Source organism: Scomber scombrus, chromosome 13, assembly GCF_963691925.1.
Source record: "Scomber scombrus chromosome 13, fScoSco1.1, whole genome shotgun sequence".
NCBI lineage: Eukaryota > Metazoa > Chordata > Actinopteri > Scombriformes > Scombridae > Scomber > Scomber scombrus.
Window position 1 is genome coordinate 18,722,748 of NC_084982.1, and position 24,646 is coordinate 18,747,393.

Consider the following 24,646-nt stretch of genomic DNA (forward strand, 5'->3'; position numbering starts at 1 on the left):
TCCCCATCCATCTTCTTTACCACTTTCTCAGTTTGGAATTCTCTGGAGGGTCACTGGGGAGCAGGAGGCAATCTCTGCTGACATAGGGGCGAGAGGTGGGGTACATCCAACACATTTTTCATCAAACCAACTTTCGACGAAACATGAACTGAAAATAAACTCCTGCATAGTTACTTTCAGATGCTGTAATGCTCTTAAAAAAGCGGATGCACAACTTTCAAATCCAGACCAGCTGAGCACTTCCGGGTGGCTCTGAACAAGTAAGTTTTAAATATGAGCCGTAATTGTTCCAGTCCCTCCAATCTCCTCCATCAACTAACACCACCAGCGTGTCCCATACTGAGAACATTACTCCCATCAATCCCACTCATGATCTGTAACAAACAAATAAGACAAGTTTATTCAAAACATATGGATTTCAACATTACACATGCTGTCCAATCTTAATGTCCTTTGGTTCTTTTTGTTTACTACCATTAAAAAGCTTCACAGTCACAGCCTGGCTTCCTCTGAGCACATGAGACACCCATTAAGACCAAGCATTTTTCATCGCAGAAAGAGACAAGACATCAGATTAGCATTGAGAAACACAAAAACAGGTCACAAAGTGCAAACACACACAACTTTAAAAAAAAAAGAATTTCTGACAAACAAAAGAACTTCAAAAACATATCATTGTATAAGTCGCGAGTGTGCGTCTGCATATGTTATTTGAGGTACAGCAGGACAGAGCTGCTGTCATGAAGCGCAGTTGGAAATATGGTAATTACAGTTTGAGTGCACATGAAAGACTAAGCGGACGTGCTCTAGTCATGGAGGCAAGTCATCTTTGCCCCAACTGGGGAGTCGGACCTTGAATCCAGCACGAGGCATAGCAACACATGTTGTGTTACTTGAGGTTCTGGAGTATGGACCTGAGGTTGAGGCAGAGGAAGGTGTGTGTGGGGTTGGTTTTGTGATGAAGCTCTTGTATCTGAAGGCGGAGGGAGGACAGCTCAAAGAGACGTCGGTTCGACCTGGACAAAAATAAGTAAGGATCAAAGAAATATAACACAAGCACCTGTCAGTATGAAGACAATCAATGAAACGTGTAAAAGAGCCAGTCACCAGTCAAACCACCTGCCTGAACAGGTCTAAAAGTTAAACATTAGACTTGAAATTTTCCATTTTATTCCATCGTTTGATGTATTTGAAAACCACAAGTGTGTTTCTGAGTCCAGAGAATAAACTATGTGTCCAAGAGATAAACGAAAAACCCTAACCCTAACCCAATGGTGAAGACTTGATCTGACACAAAAGATAAAAATGCATGAGATGATTAACAGAGCAGCAGAATAAACATTCACACAGAATTGTATTAATTACTGTTGAATTTTAATATTTTTACAGCTCTGAGGAGGTGAAATTATTTAGTCATTCACAAAAAAAAACAACAAAGCAAAGATTAGACGAGCATCTGAAAGAATAAACAACTAATAAGCAAGAAAAATAAGAATTCAATATGTGATACCACTGTAATTACCTGATGCCGGAGAGCTTCTGTAGAAGGATGGAGAGCTTTTCCAGCGACGGCATCTCCAGATGAGGGGTTTTAAGAAGCTGGGAGGCTGTTCGGAAAAAATCCTCACAGCTACACGCCTGCAGGAAGGCATTTATGTAGCCTACAAACACAAAAACACAAGCAGAGCAAAGAAAAGCGGCTCATATCAAAACAACACGCATATTTGTGCTCAGCGTTAAAACTTCTGAAGAGGTGGAAATGATCAACTTAGTCTTGCCATACTTTCCGGATTTGCGTAAGAATGAAAACTACATGAATCCACAAACAAACCATGAAAACACTTTAATGATCAAACTGAGTGAGAAGGAGACACAGATGCAGGTTAGAGTGACTCTGTGATGACTGTATTTGTCCTTGTTAACTCTGACCTCCATTACATTAAACCATAATCCCACACACACACACACACACACACACACACACACACACACACACACACACACACACACACACACACACACACACACACACACACACACACACACACACACACACACACACACACACACACACACACACACACACACACACAGATGAAACAGTGGAAGGACTACAGCCTTGATCCACACAGATGTCAGTTGCACATTTTTAACATTAATAAAAGCTAATGTGGACCTTATGAAGTCCTAAAATTAGTCGGTTCCTGGTAAACAAACATTTGTTTCTGCTAAACTTACATTCCTGCTCCTTCAAAAACTTACTCCCCACTGTCTTAAACCACGCACCAGGGTGAGGGAATACAATCTGAGCAACAGAGGGACTTTTTTGGCTGGTACAACGGCCCTGCTGGCATCAAATCACAGCAGAGGATTGGACGGGGAGGAATGGGATCAGGTTCAGATGAGAAAGGATAAGGAAGGGTAGAATCCAATTATATGAGAAGGATAAAAAGGGATAAAATAGTTTGGTCAGTCTGTTCCAGCAAAAACAGCACCTCATCTCAAAGTTAAAAAGCTTGAAAATGTGATGTTATGTCAAGACCTTGAACAACTTCAATATTTTATATTTTTTCTTGCACATTTGGTATATTTTAAAGTCCACTATCATCCAAACTATTGTACTACTTAATGACAGACAACGTGGCTGTGAGCTAGGCCACATATCTGAAGCTTAACATCAGTACAACAAATGTGTGAGGTGTGGATTATGTTGACTATCGATAATTCTATCTGATTATCTTTCTATTAACGGATTCATCTGTTAAGACAACAGCTAAAATTGTTAGTTAATTGATTAGCTGATCAACAAAAAATACTTTCAAACCATCAAAAACTACTTTGATAGTTAATTGTTTTTTTTTAGTTTTTTTTTTTACATTTTCTGGTTCCAGCATCTCCAGGTTTAAAAATGTGCTGCTTTTCTCCATTTTATATTATTGTACACTGAATATCTGAATAATACTGAATATGAATATCTGAAGGAATTATTGTGTCATAAGACAAGAGTGTGTTTTTGTGTATGCCTTTTTCACTATTATCTGAAATTCTATGGACAGAACGATGAATTGAGAAGATTATTGGTAGATAAATGTATAATATGCAAGTCCTACTTAAGTCGACAAAATGTCAGAAAATAGTAAACGCAAGGTAACATTGAAGGTGATTCCACTAAAACAGTGTAAAACCAGGAGATGTTCAATTTTCAGTCATACAGAGAAGAAACAAATCCTCACATTTGAGAAAATAGAGATTTGTTTTTTAAATGAGTGAATTCAACTCATTCAAACTGTTTCTATCAAGACTAACAAATTCAGCACTAAAGACTAAAGATACAAATGCTGCTATTAAAACTTATTTATTAAGACAAACTTCCTCATTTTACACCCCAAATATTTTCAGACCAGAGTGAGAATCATTGAAAGACTGATGAGTACAGGGTTCATAGTTTATTGAAACGATCATGTAATTGTCACAAAGATGTTTGCAACTGGCCTGTGTCTGTCTTCAGGTCGAAATTAAACCAGGAGCATAACAAACATGTGCAGCACCACTGCCCACTGATTTGATGTGTTTTACATGTGGCTCCTCGAGATAAAGATGGAAACAGACACACACACACACCACACACAGAAATACAGACGCATTCTTTGTGGGTTTGAAGGTTGAATACATACTGTACTGTAGGTGCAGTGGAAACATCACACAGTGAGCAGCAGGGGTAAAAAGTCCCTGTCTAAAGTGATTCAAGCAGGTCATCAAGAGCTTTTCTTTACTGCAACACCACCAAAACACATAACGACACACACTTCTCCACAGTGGTGAGCATGGAAAGAATGCAAACCAAACACACACACACACACACAGCAAGTGGGTCCATATGTGACCATGGAAGCTGGATACACTGTATGAAGCAATTTGGTGGTTAATGTACTACCCACTATTTACTAGACATCAGTCAAAGCCAGTAAAACATTTCTAGTAAGTGTGTTTGTGTATATGTGAGTGCTTTTGTGTGAACTATGAAGGTGCTTTTTACAAGATGTGTTGTGTAACAGGTACAGCATGTGACTGTACTTTACACATTAAAGTCTTTCTGTCGTGGTATGACCAGGACCCTGTGTGTGTGTGTGTGTGTATGTGTGTGTTGTGTACAATTAGACCTTTTTTGTTTTGTTTTGTTTTACTGGCAACCTTCAGGTGTAAGCCTCTCTCTCCCTCCTCCTCGCCCCTCTCCTGTCTCCCCTCATTACCGCTTGTAAAACACCATAATTAGCAAGTCTTACTAGACTTACAGTCCCCTTGAAACACACAACTGGCCCCAGTCACCTCTGGCATATGGCTCTGCTGTCTATTAGCATACAGCAGTCTTAAATGATACGGCTCATAACCCTGCCGAACTCACACTTCCAAGGAAACGTGCTGCAGCTGCTGTCTCCTCCTCGTCCGACTCAATCAAGTCTTTTGTCTTCCTCTTAAAAAAAAAAAAAGGCAGAGAGGTGGTGGAGTTCCAAGACTTTTACGACCTCAACTTCCAAATCCATCGCCTGACCACTGTTTATGACTGATGTGAGCTCAGACTAACCATTACTTCTCACATGTGTTTTTTATACTGGGATGAAATGAGTGATACTGTTGGAGGAACTGGTATAAATCAAAGTAAATAGTGATAGTAAAGACAGTCTATAAATCTCAGCTCAAAGTGATCACAGCAGCAGCTTTCAAGGTTTTTTTTTCTCTTCTGTTAGGGGTCACTGGAGAGCTGCTGTGGCAGCTTGCACCAGCACTAGTTGTCTCATCTCCTAATTTGAATTTTAAAAATGTTTACAACTTGCTATAGTACTGTAGAGTTCCTAAACCAAAGAATATGTTGCATGTTTTCAACTTTTAAATACATGATGTGACATGGTTTGGACTCTCAGTGCAGTGACTTTTTACCTCTAAAATCTGTCACAGTTTGACTTTATTTAAACTTCATTTAAACTTCTTAGTATGGTTATCTTATCCAAAATGGTCACAATAAACAATATTATCTGAATATACTGAAATAAGAGCTTCACACTATCAAAACATATTATATTGACTGTGAAAACTGCACACAGTGTGGTGGTGATGTATCAATGTGCTTTGGTGTTGCCTGTTGTCTTTTACCAGATACATGTGCAAGGACCAGCATGCCCAAGTCAACAACAGTCTATCAAATATTGCAAAAAGTAAACTACAGCATAAGCATTTTGAATGTCAACAGTATATAGCTTATTTGCCAATTCTGACCATTAAAGTCTAATGTTGTATGAGAGAATGCCAAATGATGAGAAAAATCCAAGCAAACAAAAAAAAATGGGATTGAAATGTCACACTCATTTTTGTTCAAACTGAGGTTGAATATCAAATTGAGGTACATTATACGGATCCTTTTCGTGAGGAATAATTATCTCAGTTTTAAATTGGTGAAATTAGTTTCTTTTATGTCAAAAAACCTGCAGTTTGTCAGCCTCGGTGACGTCTCATAATCACACGAGCTTGATGAGTTCCACACTACGGTTTGTCTGAAGGTGTGTATCCAAAAAAAACCACACAATTACTTACGTGACTGCCCTGTGAGCTGCATCAGAATATCTATGTGTGGGTGCAGCCCTCCGCGGCCGGCCCGCAGCGTCGACAGCAACACACACACTCCTCCGTAGTGAATGAACAGGCCTCGACTCTCTTCACTCATCAGCTCAGTATGGAGGCTGTCCAGAGCCTGGGCCAGCACGTCAGCTGCACACACACATGCAGAATTATTTAAGTTGTTCAAGTGTTACATTTGGATTTTAGTCTTTCAGCTAAAACTGTTGCATGCATTAGTTAGAGCATGAAGCACTAGGAAAAGAAACTGAGCTAGACTAGGTATTTTTACATTATAAACCAATCTATAGAAAAATCTGATCTTCTTTCCAGGGTTCAAGTCTCGTCTTCCATCATGGAGAAGTGTTTTTCACTATCCAAGCTGTCTATCCTTTCTTTCTCACACTCCACTAATGTACTTTGGCAATAGTCGTTCTTTTGCAGTTCACTTTTTTTAAGTACAAAACTCATTCTGCCAAATGATCTGTGATCACGTTAAATAGCTGTGAGAATTTTGAAGTTCTACAAAAATGCTCTTCATATGTCCAAAAGTACTGGATTTATACAACTTGACAGGGGATAAAAGCTTTCTTTTATGATTTTGAAATGAGCTCCATCTCAGAATGGTACCCATTATGTGCAGAATCCCAGCAAAAATTAAGGGGAAAAAACATTTACCCATTACGCTCAATCTGGTTTCATGTCAATCTAGTGCAGAGAAAAAGCAAACCTGGTGTGCAGATTCGCAGAAAAATAGTCTATATAGACACATACTGAAAAAGCCCTTGAGATTTAAGTTTAGATAGAAGGTCATTTCAGAAAAGTAGAAGAAGAAAAATATTAGGACATGTAAGCTGTACCCAATTAGTTCACTAAAACAAGAAGATAAAGGCCAGGGACTAAAGTTTGGATATATCTAAAAGCTCCTGACTCTTTTCATATAACTGGATTCCAACCGTTCTCAACACTTTTTACTACATTCAAACAAAAACTTCAACCTCATGGTGGTGAAAGAGAAAAACACTGTAGGTCACATAAATTATTACAATACATCGTCTGGGAACAATGATTGTCTTTATATAATCTCATGAGATATTGCTATGCTACTGCCATGCTAACTGCTTTGTGAGGCTGTACTTAAGCACAGAAGTGCTTCGAGCTATGTGCTAACATCGGCATGCTACCATCACAATGACTGATACTGATGGTAACCTTAAGAAATGTTTAACACTCTGCCTGCAGCTGTAGCCTCTTCATCCAGAGTCGGCATGTTTTACAGCCATATGGAGCTCTTTATGCTTGTAAATAATTGTTATGAATAAAGTAACAACAAACACCAATTGTATGTTACACTGAGCCACGTATCTTAAAAATAGTTTAGCTCTTGTAGAATTTGTAACTAACAGTGAATGATACCACAGGACTATTTATAGTGAAAGACCTGCACCCTTTCTGAACAGTGACATTAAGGGTTTTTAGGTAACCGTTAATCAGCCCAACATTGTGTGAAATGATTCTTATTGTCAATAATGAGATATGATCCGGTGTTGTTCACAGTAAATAAAAGTATTTTTTATTCTAGATATGATGGGGGCTCTTTAAACGTTGGTGTTGTGTTAGACAAATACACTTGTCAATCTAAAAATGTGTGAATTGTCCTCTTCAAATTTTAGCCATTGAAAGATATTATAATCACTTATCATATCAGTATTAACCACAACAAATAGATGATTACCAGTTAAACTTAAATCAGCCCTGAAATTGGATATCTTCCATCTGTGCATCTGAGTAGAGAGAGGGGGTTGGAGGGGGATTTTTAAATATCGGTCTGAAAACAAGCAATTTAAAGATAGGCATTTTCACTACTTTCTGACTTATAAGTAGCTGACTCATTACTGACACCAATTTATTAATTTACCATCCGTTTGCAGTTTCCACGTACCTTGTGTGACAGTGCGGAGGATGATGAGGGTGGAGAGGATGCGTGTGTGAGGACAGGGGCTTCGGTAAAGGGGCCAATTCCTGGAAGGTCCACCACCAACCCCACTGCAGGACTTGGGTAGGTCTGGATCTTCAGACTGGGGCACTGTTGGCTGGGCTGGGGGCTTTGATAGCGTCTCTCCTATCCGCCGCAGAGTGGCAAATGGAGCTACATGCTGTGCAAAATACACACACACACACACACACACACACACACACACACACACACACACACACACACACACACACACACACACACACACACACACACACAATTACACAAAATTCATAACTGTGTCTGCGGTGAGTTACTTTTGTTATATAACTGTCAAAAATAGGAATGATATGCCTACAATAATCTTTATCAAGTGCAACTGTAGAAAATACAAGCTAAGCCTGACAGTGAGTCAGTAGGCTCCTTCTCCAAATAATTGATGAAAGCAATAAATCAGTGCAATAAACTACAGCAAGTATCCAAGATTTATGTATTTCCAAAGCAATGAGGAGCTGGTGGTTTTCAAACTCACGACATCAATCTCTCAGTTTCTATTCCCTCTCCCCAAGGACTCCGCTGGCTCCATGGGGACCCCAGATTTGAAGTCATCTCCCTTCCTCCACTTATGAATTCTGGCCTGATACTGGCTGGTTTTAGTCTTAAAAGTGAGCACATGTTGCAGCAATAAGGGAGCATGTGATTCCAGTTGAACATCAAGCATGTCACTGAGCAGAAATGACATGACCTGACAAACAAACATGGAGGGGCCAAGCTCCCTGCAGCAAGACTAGAGAGGAGGACTTAAGATTGGAAGTTGTAGGCTGTGGATAGAGAATTAGGGTTTAGGGGGGCAAGAGGAGCATGCTGCAGGCTCAAGCATATTATCATGTTCATATTTCCACATTTTGGGTTGAAGATGTAAGTATTTCAGGCTGGTATTTGGCCTTCACAAAATGATGAGAATATCAGCTAGCTGTTAACACTCAAACTAGAGTGAGACATTAGAGATAAGCTTTCCAGTAACTTATTATCCTTTAAACCACTTCAACTACTTCTTATCGCCTGAACGTGCTTCATAGGCGGGTGATGTGATAAACCTGGCTTTAGTTGGCAGCTGCCAAAAGTGGCAGATTCAAGATTCCTAAATTGACAAGTTCACATGCAAGTGAACAGCTGTTGAGGGATGCCTTATGTATGTAATATATGGTTTCTAAGAGATTTTAGTCATTTAAATAACACTAGTAGCTCAGTTATGGAGGGGGACATGCATCCTTGTCATAGCCATAACAGTCTGTTCTAATGTCTAGATTCTGTTCAACACACAGAAACAGGCAGGGGACTTCAGTTAACCACGTTTTTCATCTGAGCACAAGATGGGACTTGACAGGACCTCCGCACATTAAAGCCAGTCTTGCTGTGAGGAGAGATGGAGCGATAAAGTGGATTCCCCAGCTTGAAGTGGATGTGTACTTCTCTGATGTGTAGCTGTGTGTAGAGGGAAAACTTGGTGTCGTGTTTGCTTTCTGCAGCATGAAGTTGTGAAAGTGTCCCAGCAGCTCTCCGCTTGGAAAATATCAATCATCTCTCGCAAGGCCGAATACCAATAACTAAAGAATCAACAGCGCTGTGTAATATAATGTAATCACACACCTCTGTGTTGTTACTTCTTTTACAGGTCAGATAATCAATTAAATTCAATCAAAAGAGAGTGGATGCTGCAGAAAAGCAAATATGTCCAAGAAAAACATTTTCAAGGATAAACAGTCTCTTTTTGATTTATACTCCCTTTGGTGGCCATGTGGGAGCTCATACATTTTTGGACAAGAAAAGCAGATGACATGTTTAAAGTCAGCCACCTAAAGAGTGTGTAAACAGGCTTTTGTCTTTTTTGGCATTCTCTGGCTACAGTATAACATAGTTAATCTTCCTGTTTCTGTGTTATGAAAGGACTGATTATCAAGCCTTGGATCACTGTCTTGATTACATATCTCATTAGTATTGTAGCAACAGTGATGTGGCTCCCTCCTAGTGGTTACATGCTTAAAGATTTCATAAAATGGCTTCATGCTTCTGTCAAATCCTCAGGAACAGTGATGGTTGATTCTTATGTTATGTACACCGGCACAGCTGCAGGTCATGTGACACCATCTAGCGCAGAAACAACTTTTTGGCACACAAACACATTTATTATCAAAAATATCGCTCTTTTAAACTGTGAGAATTTAAACTATTAGCGTGGATCCTTTAATCGAGATGTTTCAGTAAAAAACTGAAAACAACTGAAAACAATTAGGTTAATTCCATGTTCTTCATGTTGTATCATCCTATCTCATCTTATCTTTACCTGTGTGCTGTTTTCGATGTGTCTCAAAGCCCAGTGGATAAGGCGAAGAATACTGAGGACGAGGCCGGGTTCCAACAACTGAATGTAAGAAAGCTGATCCGCTAATACCGGCAGCACCTAAGGAACCAATGATAACTCATGATTTTGATCTCAATAAAACTAATCCAATCCAATATTGTTCTTTTTCACTTATAATACAGGTGTAATGAAATGAAATGCACCTTGAGGCATCTCTCATTGAATATGACCTCTGGAGGCAGAAACTGGCCTCCATCTTTCCCCTCATTTCCTGCTATTGATGAGATCTGTCCATCAAGTACCCAGTCCAATAGAAAGGCCAGGAGCTTCAGTGGGCTGTGACTGGAGCTGACCTGAGGGAAAGAAGGTGACATAATAAAAAGTTACATACAATTACAGAAACATCATCTGCAACTGACAATGCCACAAGATAGTTACTCTAGTTAAGGCCAGTGTAGCTAATCTATTTTAAAAGCATTTTCGGTGCTATTTGTTGAAATTTTCTTTACATCTCAACAGCAATCAATAAATCAAATGCTCTGACAATAAAAGGAAAAATAATCCAGTATCTGTGGCTGACGCAGGCCTATCATAACTCCATCCAGTCGTTTCATTCGGTTCTTATGAAATTATTGGACAGGCGGTCTACCGGTTTACCTATCCACGTACTTATCTGCACGCACTATGTATGTGCACTAATTGCACATGACACTGAGTCTGGAGGCCAGAAGAGCAGACAGATAGGAACTGTATGAACAGATAGGAGAAGGAGAGAAGATGGTGATAATGATGTCAATGAAAAGCATAATGAGAAGCAACTTGTGATCATCAGACTATTTCCTGTACTGAGGGAGAAACTGAACAGAGCATAATCCCTATCGGCAACACCCGAATGAGAGACTTTCAATGGAAATGAACTCAGCCTTTTTTGCCTTTTACAGAACACTATGTACCCCAGCTTTAATGTTGTTGTTTTGATTATACTTTTATTGCAGTTATTTTAGCGGTTTTCTATAATATGTCCAAAGAAAAAGGACATTTAAGCAAATAAAAGTTTAAATGATGTATTTTGGCTCTGTCAGTGATCTTTGAAGAAAGCAGTAAAAAAAATAAAAAAAAATAAATGTTGACATGATGAGTAAAACTGTACTCCACTGAGCACAGTATATTCATCTTTATACACAACAGTGATGATAACATAGTATCACAAACTATGATTTATCATGGCAGCTGGCAGGGTGAGTGTGGTTTGTGGAGAATGAGTTTTGTAATTTTTTTTTTTGTAATTAGAGCAAATCCCAATGGTTGGTAGTACAGTCATCTGTAAAACACACACACACACACACACACACACACACACACACACACACACACACACACACACACACACACACACACACACACACACACACACACACACACACACAGGGTTTTAAAGTACCTTGTTGCTGGGTTTTCCAGAAGCAGCAGCTTTCTCCTTTTTGGATGCTTTAACACACTCTGTGCTCACTTTGAGGCAGCCTCTCGATGCCACGCTGTGCTCGTATTTCCTCTGGGGGATACAAAAAAAAGAAAAAAAAGAACAATAAATACGTCACTGAAAGAATGAATGTCCAACAAATAGAGAAGTGCAGGCTGAAAGCTTTCAACAGCAGATATTTAGTATCAACTATTTTAATGCAACAAGAAAAGGAGAACAGCAAGGCTTCAAACAACATTCAGACATTCATGGTAATACTGAATAATGATCAAATAATGAACTAAGCAAAGTGTGCCATAGCCATCATAAAACAAACAGACATCACTGACTGGTTATGTATGATTGTTTTTTTACATTAAAGGCCGAGACAAAATAATTGTGCACACAGCAGTTTCAAAATGTTGCTCACAAAAATAGGAAACAAAATATAACTTTTTCAAATATTTTGTGAGAGTACCATAGAATGCACTGATTGCCGGTCCTTGACTCTTGATGAAAAACACTAATCAATGATGATTTGAGAAGAGTTTCATAGCTTGTTACCTGTAGGTTTTCAAGTCGAGCCTGAACCCTCTTGGATTGGCTTTCCAACTTTTTATTCTGTTCACTGATCTCATTTAACTGTTGATGTAAAAACAGTGGATATCAATTTCATATGCAAGACTGATATCTGCAAAATCACTCATTAATTTGTTTTACAGTAATATATACAAACCTACAAAAACAAAAAAAGTGGTGAGAGTCAGGGGTTTTGTTTTTTTGAAAGATTAGAAAAACACTTAAAACTGCCCTTAGGGCACTAAAAAAGTGATAAAACATGTGAAGACTGTTATACAAAAGGCCTATGTCAGAGCGCCCTCCTGTGGTCCAAGGTTTTACCTGCTCTGTATGAAAAAAGAGCGCATTATGGGTTGGATCTGTGGACAGTCGATAGATAACAGGAGGCTCACATTTAAGATTACTTTCATAGCTTTTTGACCTCTTACTTAGGATTTTAAACACACAACAACATGAAAACAAAAAATACAGCTGCCTTTTAACCTGTTTCTTCATGTTATCATTCAGCTCCTTAATGGTGTCAAAGCTGGACTTGAGCCTCCTGTTCTCCTTGCTGCGCTCTCGAAGGAGATCCTGCAGCTGGCCCAGCTCTTGCTGGTGTTTCTGGTTAGACATAAATACACATTTACACATAATGAGCAATGCAACCATACCGACAATGCTTGAATGCTTCAGTGATACATTACACTGAACTGAGTTTGCTATTGTAATTGTATTATATCCACCCCAAGCCATCCTTGACAGAAGGTCATTACTGATCACGACAGAAATGCAATTAGTCGGTAAATTTGATTGAAAGTGTATTTCCTGAAAACGTTATGGTTCATTTAAGCCACCTAAAATGTCCATACGCATAGATTAGTTGAAACCTGTGATCCTTTTTATGAAGTGCAGTTTTAGCATAGGTTTAGAGGTGGAAACTTGCCTAATAAAATCTTGTCAATAACACAATAAAATGGGATGCCACTTCACTTTTAATGTAAAGACATGATACAATTTTGTCTGGAAGTGGTAGTTCTGAAGGGGAGGAAACAAGGTGAAGCTCAAACACACAGAATGCATCATTAGTGTTGTAACTGGATGAAGTTTATATATCTGACCTCCTTTACAGCCACTATCCGAGTGTGGAGCAACTCCTCCAGCCCAGCCAGGCTGCCCAGGGACTCCTCCTGTTGTTTCAGCCTCCTCTCTCGCTCCTGTAGCTTCCTCTCCCACTGCTGCTGGCTCTGTCGCTCTGCCTGGGCACACACAAACCCAAAAACACATGTATACAAAAACATGAGAGGAAGAAGCAATAATGCAAATGCAACTGTTGATCTATATTTCCTCCCATCTGGTTTTACTGATTAATTGTCACTCTTTCACCTTTAGTTGTTCATAGATGGTCATCATCTCCTGGTAAACCTTTGCTAATAATGAGGAAGTGGAGAAGCACGAGTCGGATGATCGGCAAGCTCTCTGTAACTGGGGCTCAGTTTGCTGGAACCCAGGGCTACCATCCAGACAAGAAGGCAAAGTCACATCTGGACAAATAGACGTAAGTTATTATCTATTTATAAGAGAGAGCAGTAAGAAAACTCAAGAATTCAGCAATAACAGGAAATCAAGAATTTGTCTATGAGACTCTGGGATTAATCAGTAAAGCCTAATTTATCATTCATGATATTGTCAAGTCATCAGTGGGATTCATTTCACAATCTGCAATCATATCAATCTTGACTATTCTTGAAGGGATTTTCCTCAGAATGTAGAAACCTTGAAATGATTTCAAGCAGCTGCTACTTTCCTATGAGGTGGTCAGCTGTAAGTTAGTATTGCCTTATTAAGCACAAACACTGATGAGTAGTTATCCTCTGACACACACACCTGTTTCTGTACACAGCACCTGGGAGCCCTGAAGGGTAGTTGCTGTGCAGTCCCCACTCAGGTCCTCACTCAGGTCCTCATCACTGCTACGCAAACTACTATCACTGCCAAACCTGAAACAAGACAACATCACGTTTCACTCATTGCACAATATTCATCATAAACATGTATTAGATTATATCTGAAAGTCATTGCATGTGACTTACTGGTCAGGATAGTTGGAAATGGCTTTAAACAGCTCATGCAAAGTTGTGTGGTAGCATTTCAACTCTTTACTTGGCTGTTTGGATCTGTGGGTCTGAATGAGCCTTTGTACTGCTTCTAAAACAGTAAACATAAAGCAATGTTAGTATATTAGACATTTATTTTTTGGCAAGGATCATTAGTTAGACATGGATTAAGACCAATGAGTTTGGATTGATTAACACTCAGTTAACCCTTACATACTGTTCAGTGTTTTTACATTTGAGAGCTGTAAAAACACCCTATACACAATGTTTTAATCAGACTATTCCTAATGTGACCCACACTAGACAAAACTGGAAATAAAATGCATCTTTTTTTATTTTTATACAGCTGATTAACATTTGTATATATGCAAATGTACAATTTTAAACTGTGTTTGATACAAAAACTTCAAAAATCAGCATTCAGACGTGTTCAAATGTTCTGCTGGACCATAAAATAGTGATTGTGAATGACTTTTTTTCCCCACAAGGATTAATCAAACATTTATTAATGACTGATGGGGAATTTATGAATGTGAATTGGTGTAGTAGAGACTAATTATGAGTCAGGATATGAAGGGTTAAAACATCACATAAAATGAGTTTGTGGAGATTAGTAAACCTGATAATTCTGTGTATTCGGTGATGCAATCTGAAGGCAAATCAATAAAGTCAACCCTTCACATGCTGTCTTTATGTCTCCAGTGAGTGGCATAAATGCAATATTAACTAAATGATTGTGTTTTGGCGTTGGAGACATACTGGTACCCAATCACGTACCTCTGGAGGACCATGTGGAGGCCCCCTTGAGGTACACTTACCTTTACTGCGTTGTGAGGCCTCTTCCTCTGATAGGGTCAACTGTAAACACAGGACAACGAAGAGTTAGCAGTGTGTTGACGTTGCATCTGCTGTGATACATCCTCTTATGGGCGAGAAACTTCACATACTGTATGTGTCCAATCATTTTTCAATTAATGATGGCGTTTATGCCCGACCAATAAGTATATCTGGTAGAATAAAAATTCAACTTGATTGCTTATAGCTCATTATTCAATTAGGTTAGTAACTATGGCAACAGCAGAGCAACCTATTTGCAAATATGACAGTTTGACGTTAGCGAGGTGGGGTGTGTCTTTACTTGACATGAAGTGCTACTACACAGAGCTAAAAAATGACACCTTGGTTAAGCTACTGCGTAAATACAGACAAAAGAGGTTTATATTTTAGTGAATACTGACGTGAAGTTCTTCAGTTAGCGTTAACTTAATTTTTAGTTACCCTGCATTAGCTTAAGTTAAACAAACCACACAACTATAGCTCGATTTCGCATATAATCCAGTTTAACTTTACTAGATGACATTAGTAACGATTGGACCACTGACAGAGAAATGGACACATAGCGTTACGCATTGTTTTAACAGGTTAATGCTAGCACTGTTATCACTAAACAAGTTAAAATATGTTACAATTTAACTTGGCGTTAAAATCAAACCTGTTTTCTCCTCTCCAAGTATTTCTGCATAAGTTTCTCCACTGTATCAGCCCTGTCCATCTTAAACTGTTTGTTCATAGCTATTTAATGTTACTGTAATGCCAAAGCTAAAGTTTATTTTAGCTCAGTCGACGCTTGTTTTCAAGTTAAAGCAAAGTAAAACACAGTTCCGGTTTAAACTGCCAAATTAAAATCGGTCATGAGAAACACGAGTTGCTTTTTGGCTGTCTGAGTAGCATTATTTTGAAATTCTAATCGTCAGACTTCCGGTATCTCTCTACTCGATCTGTGGTAACTTAACGCAGCGTCCAATTAGCCTGTTTGTCGGCCGTGGTAACAAAACACAATCCAAACTTGGCGCATAAATGACATCACTGATCACATGATATAACAGGTTCACTATTTTTAAGGCTGTCTGAAAGGTGCCCAAATGAACGTTTACACAGGTTTTTTTTTCTTGCTGTAATTATTCCTTCTGTTCATACTGACTATTAAAATATCCCTTCTTAATGCACTAACAATGTGAGTGATTGGGGACACAAGCCTCTTTCTGTGTTAAAAAAAAAAAGTATTTCAAAGTTTATCCGAAGCCAATTTGAAATTTCAGCCATCCTAATTAGTCAAATTGAGTAGATATCTTCTAATGTTTCAATGTCTGTTTTGTGCCAAAGTCCAACAGATTACTATTAAACCTTAATATTTGTTGTAACATATTATCTAGTTTATCTGGGGGCTCATACTGGTACTGCAGCCACTTTGGAATAGTGTTTCCAATGAAAACTGACATCAAGTGTAATAAGTATTTTTTTAGCTGACGAAAACTTATTTTACTGTTCATATGGACACCTGACTGTTGTTTTCAGGTGGACTTTTAAAAAATGTGAACATATCATTTATTAATAATAATAATAATAATAATAATAATGCATTTTATTTAAAGGTGCCTTTCAAAGCACTCAAGGACACCTTACAAGGAACATAAAACAGAACAACAGTACATCAAACAATATAAATCAGGTAACATTTAGTGCAAAGATAAAGAATAAAATTAAAATTTAAAGTGTTTTCTTCATTATTAACTGTTAACTGCTGGTCAAAACATTGCCTAAGCAAATATGACAGCAAACTATTTAGCCTCAAGAACAACTGAAGCACACGGCTGGGAAATTATGAAAAAATCGGTGCCTGTCTTAATTATTTTTGACTGTCCATGGTAATTAAATGTGCAGGTCTAATAAAACAAAAAAGTTGAAGTTAAGTTTCAAGTCTTTTAAATTCACTTTCATCCGTTCTCTTTAATTCTCTTATAAATTATTACATTATGCATGAATGCATTAGGCTACTTTTTGTCCTTTCCTCCTGTAAGAGTTATAATCATACAGTGCTTTAGCAAAATTATGAACATTCCAATGAATTAACAGAGTTGAATTTATTTCCCATCATGTTCTGGCTATAAAACCCCTTTACTCTCAAGAATATGTTAGTTCTGCTGTGATATTTGTGTCCTCCACAAAATGAGTGGGTTATACATTTAGAAAATGAATATGATTTCTACGTAACAAAAAAGTGATCTGATTGACCTCAAGAAAGTACTGAATCCTGCATTTATCACACGTAGAGGCAATCAGGGTTTTAAATTGGACTAAAACTTGCTTTGGGCTGAGTTTTATAAATGGACACATTTCAGCTAATTTCAGTTTTTTATGTCCTGGGGCAAAGTACTTTTTCTCAGTCCTGATGGATGGGGTACCTTTCCCATTCAGCCAAGGTGTAGTTACACCAATAAGCCCGTAGGTGTCAGTGCCTCATCAGAGATAACAGCACCAGGCTTCATCAATTTGTCTTCTTGCAGGCTTGTAGCTGATTGTACCACCAGTGTCCTGTTCAGTTTATACATCACCAACTACTGTAGTCAGTTCACTAAATTTCTCATTTACACATACGAGAATGATCCACAAGTTTTTGTTTTCTAATTGTAGTCCTAGTTTAAATAATCAAATAGGCATATTATTACTGTATTGTGAATCATTATATGTTGTGAACACTATAAAGTACAACATGGTCCTTGTAAATAGTAAAAACTATATCTGTAAGAATATTATAATAATCATTATTTGAGGTAATTCCTTACTAGTAAAATTGTGCTGCTGTAATGACACTGTGAAAATTTAACAAAATAACTTTAAACTCATCACTTAGTAACATAGAAAAGGTGGGCTATAGGGATGAAATATAAATGTTGAATGGTCTACAACTAGACCCAAAGATGAATGCCCTTTTTCTCTGTTTGGCTAATTAGCCACCACAGCCATTAATACACATTCTCATGAATGAATCCATCACTTTGTCCCTGCAGGGTTTCACTGAAGAAATTAGCCGGGAAACATACTTACACTGATCTTCATTAGAGAGCTATTTGCTTTGTCCACTTTGTATGGAAATGGCCATTTATTTATGTTAATTAGTCATATAAACGCCTCATTCAGAGCTGCGCTGTCCATTAGTGCCAAAAGGAGACAGTGTTAGGTGTATAGTTTTTGGTAGGTTTAAGGTAAGAATTATGATCCAGTCAGAGGTTATGGTAAGGGTTAAGTCAAGATTAAGGTAAACGCCATGTAGTGTGTTCACTGTGGGTCTGTATGTGATGTCTATCCTATTCCTCTTTAATGACATGCAGTTACTAAAGCATTATTCAGAAACAGAGAAGGACGTCAGAGGTATAAAGAGAGGCCATGAAATTCTTGAATCCACAATTCAACCATGCCTCTTTTTTCCCCTCTTTATAATTTGACAAAAGCAATCCACAGACAATGATAAAATAAATGTGTTTGATTGTCAATGAACATGGGGATATGAAGTGCAATTCTCCTCTTTATTGTAGTGGGGTTTATAGATCCCTGAGGCCTCTGTTTTAAGCATGCCGTTCAAATTATTTTTGTTTTGTGTGTGTGTGTGTGTGTTTGTCTGTGTACTGTATGTGTGTAAAAACTGATACAGATACAGTCTAAAGGGATGTGGCCAACATTTATCGTCTGCACCGTCTGTTTTATGACAAACACGACAAACACATACAAGCCTTCTAAACCAGCCCATGGGATACAACAAGACAAAAGCAATCATGTCCCATCATTGAATTAACAACATACTGCTATGTTGTATTGCAAAAGCAATTATCTCCTGTCTCATGATACAAAGACATCCACATACACATGCAAACACTCGTGCACACTCAATTAAAGTAGTGATGGCAGTGCTCTGCTGTGAAAATGATTGCTTTTCAATTGGCATGACTCTTTAAGTCCACAGAGCGGTATTATGTATGCTAATGTAAGCTGTAAAGACAGATCTAGGGTTCGGGGGGTGGCCTGGAGCAATTACCCTGCCTCAGAGCCTGGAGCAGACGCAGCGTCCCAGGGCATGCAAAGTGCTTTTTACAGGCTTTTCCATATTAAAGATATATTTTTTGAAACATCATAGGGATTAGAATGTGGAAATGTGAAGCCCAGTACCTTGGTCAGTAAGTACCACCAAGACAGTGTGGGGGGCAATAAAGTAAAATTGAATAAATTAAAACTACAGCTCCAGTTATCCTCACAATGTTCATATTTTCACAGAAGTCAGGCATCACTTACACTTACGAGAATCAGACTTGAAGGATGGAAGGAGGACAGCAGTGTTTTACACACAGGCACTTTAGCAAATGAATCCTGGTCATATTATCTAAGACTGATAGACTGATGTATCATTTAAGCTGATATTCTGACATATACATTTTCTTGTCTTCCTATTGTGAGGCACTTTGTAACAAATATTTTCACAGCCTGTGAACGAAATGTTAAAGAAATGTTATAAAGTGTAGCGCCACTACCAATTAAAGGGTAATTTCATCCACATCAGTAAAAGTAGTAGGTAGCCATGCAGGTAGTTCGGTTTTCGTGTATATCTAACTTGCATATCTAACACAACGTAGGTGAATGTGAATTATTTTGTGGTAATCAGAGGACTGACAAGCAATGTCACGAAAGATAATCCTCAATCCTCACTGTCAACTGTTCATTGAAACTACATTTTTTAGTAGATTTATTGATTAGTGCACTGCTCAGTTTGACATGGGCAGAGCAATGCTGAGAAGTATATAAGTCACCAGATTCCATGTATGAATAAGAAAGACAGAGGTTTAATTTGTCCTGCACCAACAGGACAGTCAGCAAGATACATCTGGATGTCCTGAAAAGTCTAATTCAACAAAATAATTGAAATCAATGTGTGGGTTCACCATGAGTGTGTAGATGATTTTTTGATTGAATTTTGCGATGGCATCACAGACAATTTAAGAGGCTTTTCCATTGGTTCTCAGGTATTGTAGGTGCATTAAAAGAGCATTGTGAGATAATTGTTGTAATCAAAACATGATACAGAGACTTCATTGTACACCTGTAAAGTAAGTAAGTGTGTAAGCACTTTATAGAAAGAGATATCATTGCTAGTTTCCCAGCTCTATGTATTTGTATTAGTCAGAAGAAGTCATGCAGTCAGCCCTGCAGAATTTATCCTCATAATAACTTCTAGTTTTTAAGAGCCTGTAATAGCTTTGTCAGGTTATATTTATTAGATTAATTTCTGCAGATTTAATTGATACATGAATATTTTAATGTTTACCCCTTACATACTGTACAAGGCCTTTGGGGTCTCAGGAACATGGGAGGAAGAGAAGTAAAGTAAATCCCCTTCATGGGGAGCCCTTCGAAATCCCCTTTTTTGTAATAGAAATGTATGAAAAGGTTTTAATTATTCAATCAGTTCATAGTTTAATCAGATTTTTAGAATTTTAGATTAGTCTAATTATTCTGGTGCTGAAATATAAATTACATTTACTGATTATAGCAAAGTAGGTGAGATGTGTGAGTAAGTGTTTTGTTTTTTATTACCTTGCATTATGTTCCTGATGATGTACTAAAAGTTACATGCTGGTCTATAGATAAGCATCAGTCATGTATTTAATTTAATAGAAAAAGAAAGGTAATTTTTATCTCTCTCTTGCAATCTAATTGCCTTGGACTATCACTTTCTTTTTCGGGTATCTCCTTCTTTACATTTTTATTATCATTGTCTCTCTTGTTTGTCTTCTACGGAAACATATTGCTGCTACGCCAGAAAAAGAAAAAAATATCAGTATCCCGTCATAACGTGAAACTTATCACATTATAACGTAATAACTTTCACATTATAACATAATGAGTTTTACGTTATAACGTGAAGTTTCAGTATCACGTTATAACGTGAAACTTTTCACGTTATAACGTGAAACTCATATTTGAAGAGGAAACGGTGTGTGGAGAATGTTATTGAGCACAGTGGATGACATTGTGATAAGTATGCTTACACTGAGAAGGATTTTTAAATGCATGGGGACTGCATACAGAGGGTGGGACTCCTTCACCCTGCTGTATACAGAAGGATGAATGAGTCCCACCCTCTGAAGGTAGCGTCATTCATTGATCTGGTGTTGGAGGAATCCACAGTCCACAAGCACTAACACATACACCAAGGAGCACACAGGTTGTGGTCTTTTGACTCCTTTTAAAAAGCACTTAACCATAGAGTGCACATAGACAGATCTTCATGGTAGGATGAGATGGCTGCAGCATTTTTTAACAACAGAAGCCTAACTTCTATTTAGCTGAAGGAAAAAAATCACATCATTTACAAGGCATGATGTGTGCTCCTCCCAAAACACCAGCAGTGGACTGTTTCATGACACTGTGGTATATGGAGACAGTGTAGGAATATATCACAGGGAGTCCACCTCTGCCTGATACAAAATATGAGTTTCACATTCTAACATAATAAGTTATAGTTGGCGTTCCCTGAGGATCAATTTTAGGGCCACTTCTTTTTAACTATATATGCTACCCATCAGTGATCAGTTATCAGGAGACGCAACATGTTATCAGTTGGTCCTGCTGATTTACAGGTCAATCAGGATAAAACCGAAATTGTAGTCATTCTCAGGTTCTAAGGCTCAGAGAAATAATCTGGTCACAAAATTAAATTACCTTTGATTTACCCTTAGCCAACAAGAAATACACTGTGGTGTGGTCAAAACTGAATGTTGTGTGACACACAGAGACTATTACACATTATTATATCGAACAGGCTGGACTACTGTAATGCACTACTGTATCTGGGCCACCTACAAAAGGAGAAACAAAAAACAAAACAGTTATAACTGATTCCGAACTCACAATACAATATAAATATCAATATAATGAAAAATCTACAAAATATTAGGCACAGTTTTTCTTTATTACTGCCAAAGAGGTCAGGCCAGATTTCCCCTCATTATACCTAGATTACTCATAAAGAAGGTGTGGTGTAGATAGAAGGGAGCAGGTAGGTTACACTCTTCTAAATGTAAAAGCAGGCAACTGAATATCAAGAACATGAACATACTGTTATATATTAATTTTGGTGTTTACAAAATAATTAGTTTATTTCTATTTTTTTTTACCTACAATCACTTGGCAAATCAATACTGAACCAAAGTGGGAGCAGAAAAGCTATAGCACTTTTCTCTATAGGCTGAAATTTCCCGACAAGTTACCAGTCATTCCAAGCAGTAAAATCACAGCAGGTGTTTTGCCTGTGACAGCTGATGGGAGACACCTGCTGTGACATCACTTATAAGGACTCGGACAAAAGTTCAACATGCTTGAAACTGTCAACACACATGAGGGATGCAGCAGGTTTCTGTCCTATGTCACACAGTTTGACTTGTAGTATGAAAAGAACAAGTGTTAGTGATAACATTAACAAAGCTTGTGTTCTATTCATGTGTCCCACTGAGCCATGTGACACTGAACATGCATGAGTACTGCAGCGTGGCCATCATTAATGTTATATCTGTGCTCTTCCTACTGTGACATGTCAAAATGAGTTCTGAGAAAAGGCAGACATTGAAGAAACACAGTACAATTTCTGTATATTGGGATAAGCTTCATACATCATAGTCATGTTTAATACTTTACTGATGCTCACTCTAAATAGTGAAAACTTCTTTTGAGATAACATCATTTTTCATTTGATGTTTTTTTCTGTGGAAACCTGTTTTTTACTTAAGAGTGTGTAGAGGCTCATTTTGCCATTTTAAAACATGCATTAAAATGTGTCTCATATCCAGATTGTATCTCGATACAATTTAACCTGACTACAATTACACCTTGTAGTAATATGTATCTCCAGTGTCCACGTTGAGATATCGAATACGATCTGATCAGTTCGTCCAACTGCAACAACCACATGTCCAAAAAAGCACACAAAAAAGATGGTAGCCTTTCATGAAATTGTGCTGCTTGCTTTTTGAAGTGAAAAAGAAGCAGGACACTTGGTCTCATCTTGATTATCCATAGCTTTCTTAATGCTTTCTTGCTAGTAGCTTAGCTCGCTAACTGACTAATGGTCGCTTGCTGGTTTGGAACAGTTGTGCATGTACTTTTACTTACTGTACTGTACTTTTATGTTGTCAAGCACTATCCAATCGCAAAGCCTATTTTATGGTCAACAGATGTGCATTTTCCAGTTTGGATGTTCCAAGAACATTTATCACCTGTGGATCTGCTTCCATTATGGTTTTCAAAAAATAAAAACCAGGGATATATCATAATGTACTTTTATTGAACCAAACCCCAAGGTGATGTATGTGCATCCCTCACTGAATCACCGGACATCACTGGAGTTGGTCAACCCTTTTAAAACATTAAAATGGTCCCTTCAATTGAGTCGAAGTCCTCTTTGCTAGCAGGATGAATTGACCCACTGTTAAACAGATAGCTGCTTGAGGCAGCCACTGAGCTGAATACATTAACACAGTCCCTGATAGTGAATTTTGACCTCAACTCCCACTCACAATACACACAACATTCCTGTGTGTGTGTGTGTGTGTGTGTGTGTGTGTGTGTGTGTGTGTGTGTGTGTGTGTGTGTGTGTGTGTGTGTGTGTGTGTGTGAGCAATGGGGTATTTGAAGACCAATACAGGCCATTTTCATTTCAGAATATTGATCTAAGCTTGTTCATTAATACACTGAATTTTAAGTAACATCTAGTTCTTCATAAGACTCTTCAATAAACTACTTGACCTCGAACCTTGCATAGAACATGTTATACTTTGATTGTGACTGTTCAATGATCTGCATACTGTCTTACTGTTCTTAAATGCCTCTGTCAGAATGTTTTTTGACTATATCTCTGCATTTAATAGAATTATACTATTTAAATTAGTGTTAAAGTTTACCTTGGTCTTTGTAATTTAATCTGTAAGTGGTTGTATGACTGTCTGACAGGCAGACCTGAGACAGTGAGAATAGACCCCAGCTACTAATCTACCATAGTTCTCAACACAGAAGCACCACAGTGTTGCTGCCAAGTCCCTTACTCTGCAGTCTATTCAGACTGACTGTGTTGCCAGATATCATAATAACAGCATTATGAGATTCACAGATAACACCTCAGTGATTGGACTGATAAATAACAAAGAGGATGCGTAGGAAGGAGGAAGGAAGGAGGTGATGGACCTATTCATGTGGCGTCAAGACAACAACCTCTTCTTAAATGTTGAGAAATCAAAGGAGAAAAGTGTCCAAAACTGTTCAGCCATAAGGTTACATCAGTCATATCCCTGTTAGAACTGTGATTAACTTCATTTTCTTCTTCAGGTCTCACACTCTGTCTCCTGGTCTCTAAACACCAGTTGTGTTGTTAAGAAGGCACAACAGAGACCGAACTTTCTGTCATGCCTTAAATAATATAAAATGTCCACAAAAACCCTGGTGAATTCCTACCGGGCTTCCACAGAGAGCTTCCTTACTGGAGACATACTGTTGTGGTTTGGCAGCCTGACAGAACAATACCACAAACAACTGAGGAGGACAGTAAAAATGGCTTCAAAAATTACAGGAATATCATTGCCATACATTCAGGACGTTTGCACCTCCCACTGCAGAAGATTGGCCATTATGGAGGACAGCAGCCACGAAGCACATGTTTTCATTCCTTCCTTACTGAGCATCAGAGCTCAGAC

The 24,646-nt window shown here is 38.2% G+C and overlaps 1 protein-coding gene across 1 annotated transcript; it reads right to left on the reverse strand.

Moving 5' to 3' along the window:
* Window positions 1-889: 889 nt before the first annotated feature.
* Window positions 890-15,648, reverse strand: LOC133993293 (coiled-coil domain-containing protein 138-like). Its single transcript, XM_062432206.1, has 15 exons — window positions 15,571-15,648; window positions 14,897-14,936; window positions 14,055-14,169; window positions 13,849-13,961; window positions 13,348-13,505; window positions 13,083-13,220; window positions 12,466-12,585; window positions 11,968-12,045; window positions 11,386-11,496; window positions 10,148-10,297; window positions 9,927-10,043; window positions 7,550-7,763; window positions 5,587-5,760; window positions 1,523-1,661; window positions 890-1,016 (listed from the first exon to the last, which is right to left on the reverse strand). Exons 1-15 carry the CDS (start codon window positions 15,646-15,648, stop codon window positions 890-892), a joined length of 1,872 nt encoding a protein of 623 aa, XP_062288190.1.
* Between the last annotated feature and the right edge of the window lie 8,998 nt (window positions 15,649-24,646).

Bases quoted from the DNA above. Each gene is read 5' to 3' on its own strand.
- LOC133993293 (XM_062432206.1), bottom strand. From the start codon at position 15,648: ATGAACAAACAGTTTAAGATGGACAGGGCTGATACAGTGGAGAAACTT. The intron at 13,962-14,054 runs GTAAGTCACATG...GTCTTGTTTCAG, and splicing joins ATTTCCAACTATCCTGACCA to GTTTGGCAGTGATAGTAGTT. The intron at 1,662-5,586 runs GTAAGTAATTGT...TTGTGTTTGTAG, and splicing joins GCAGCTCACAGGGCAGTCAC to GCTACATAAATGCCTTCCTG.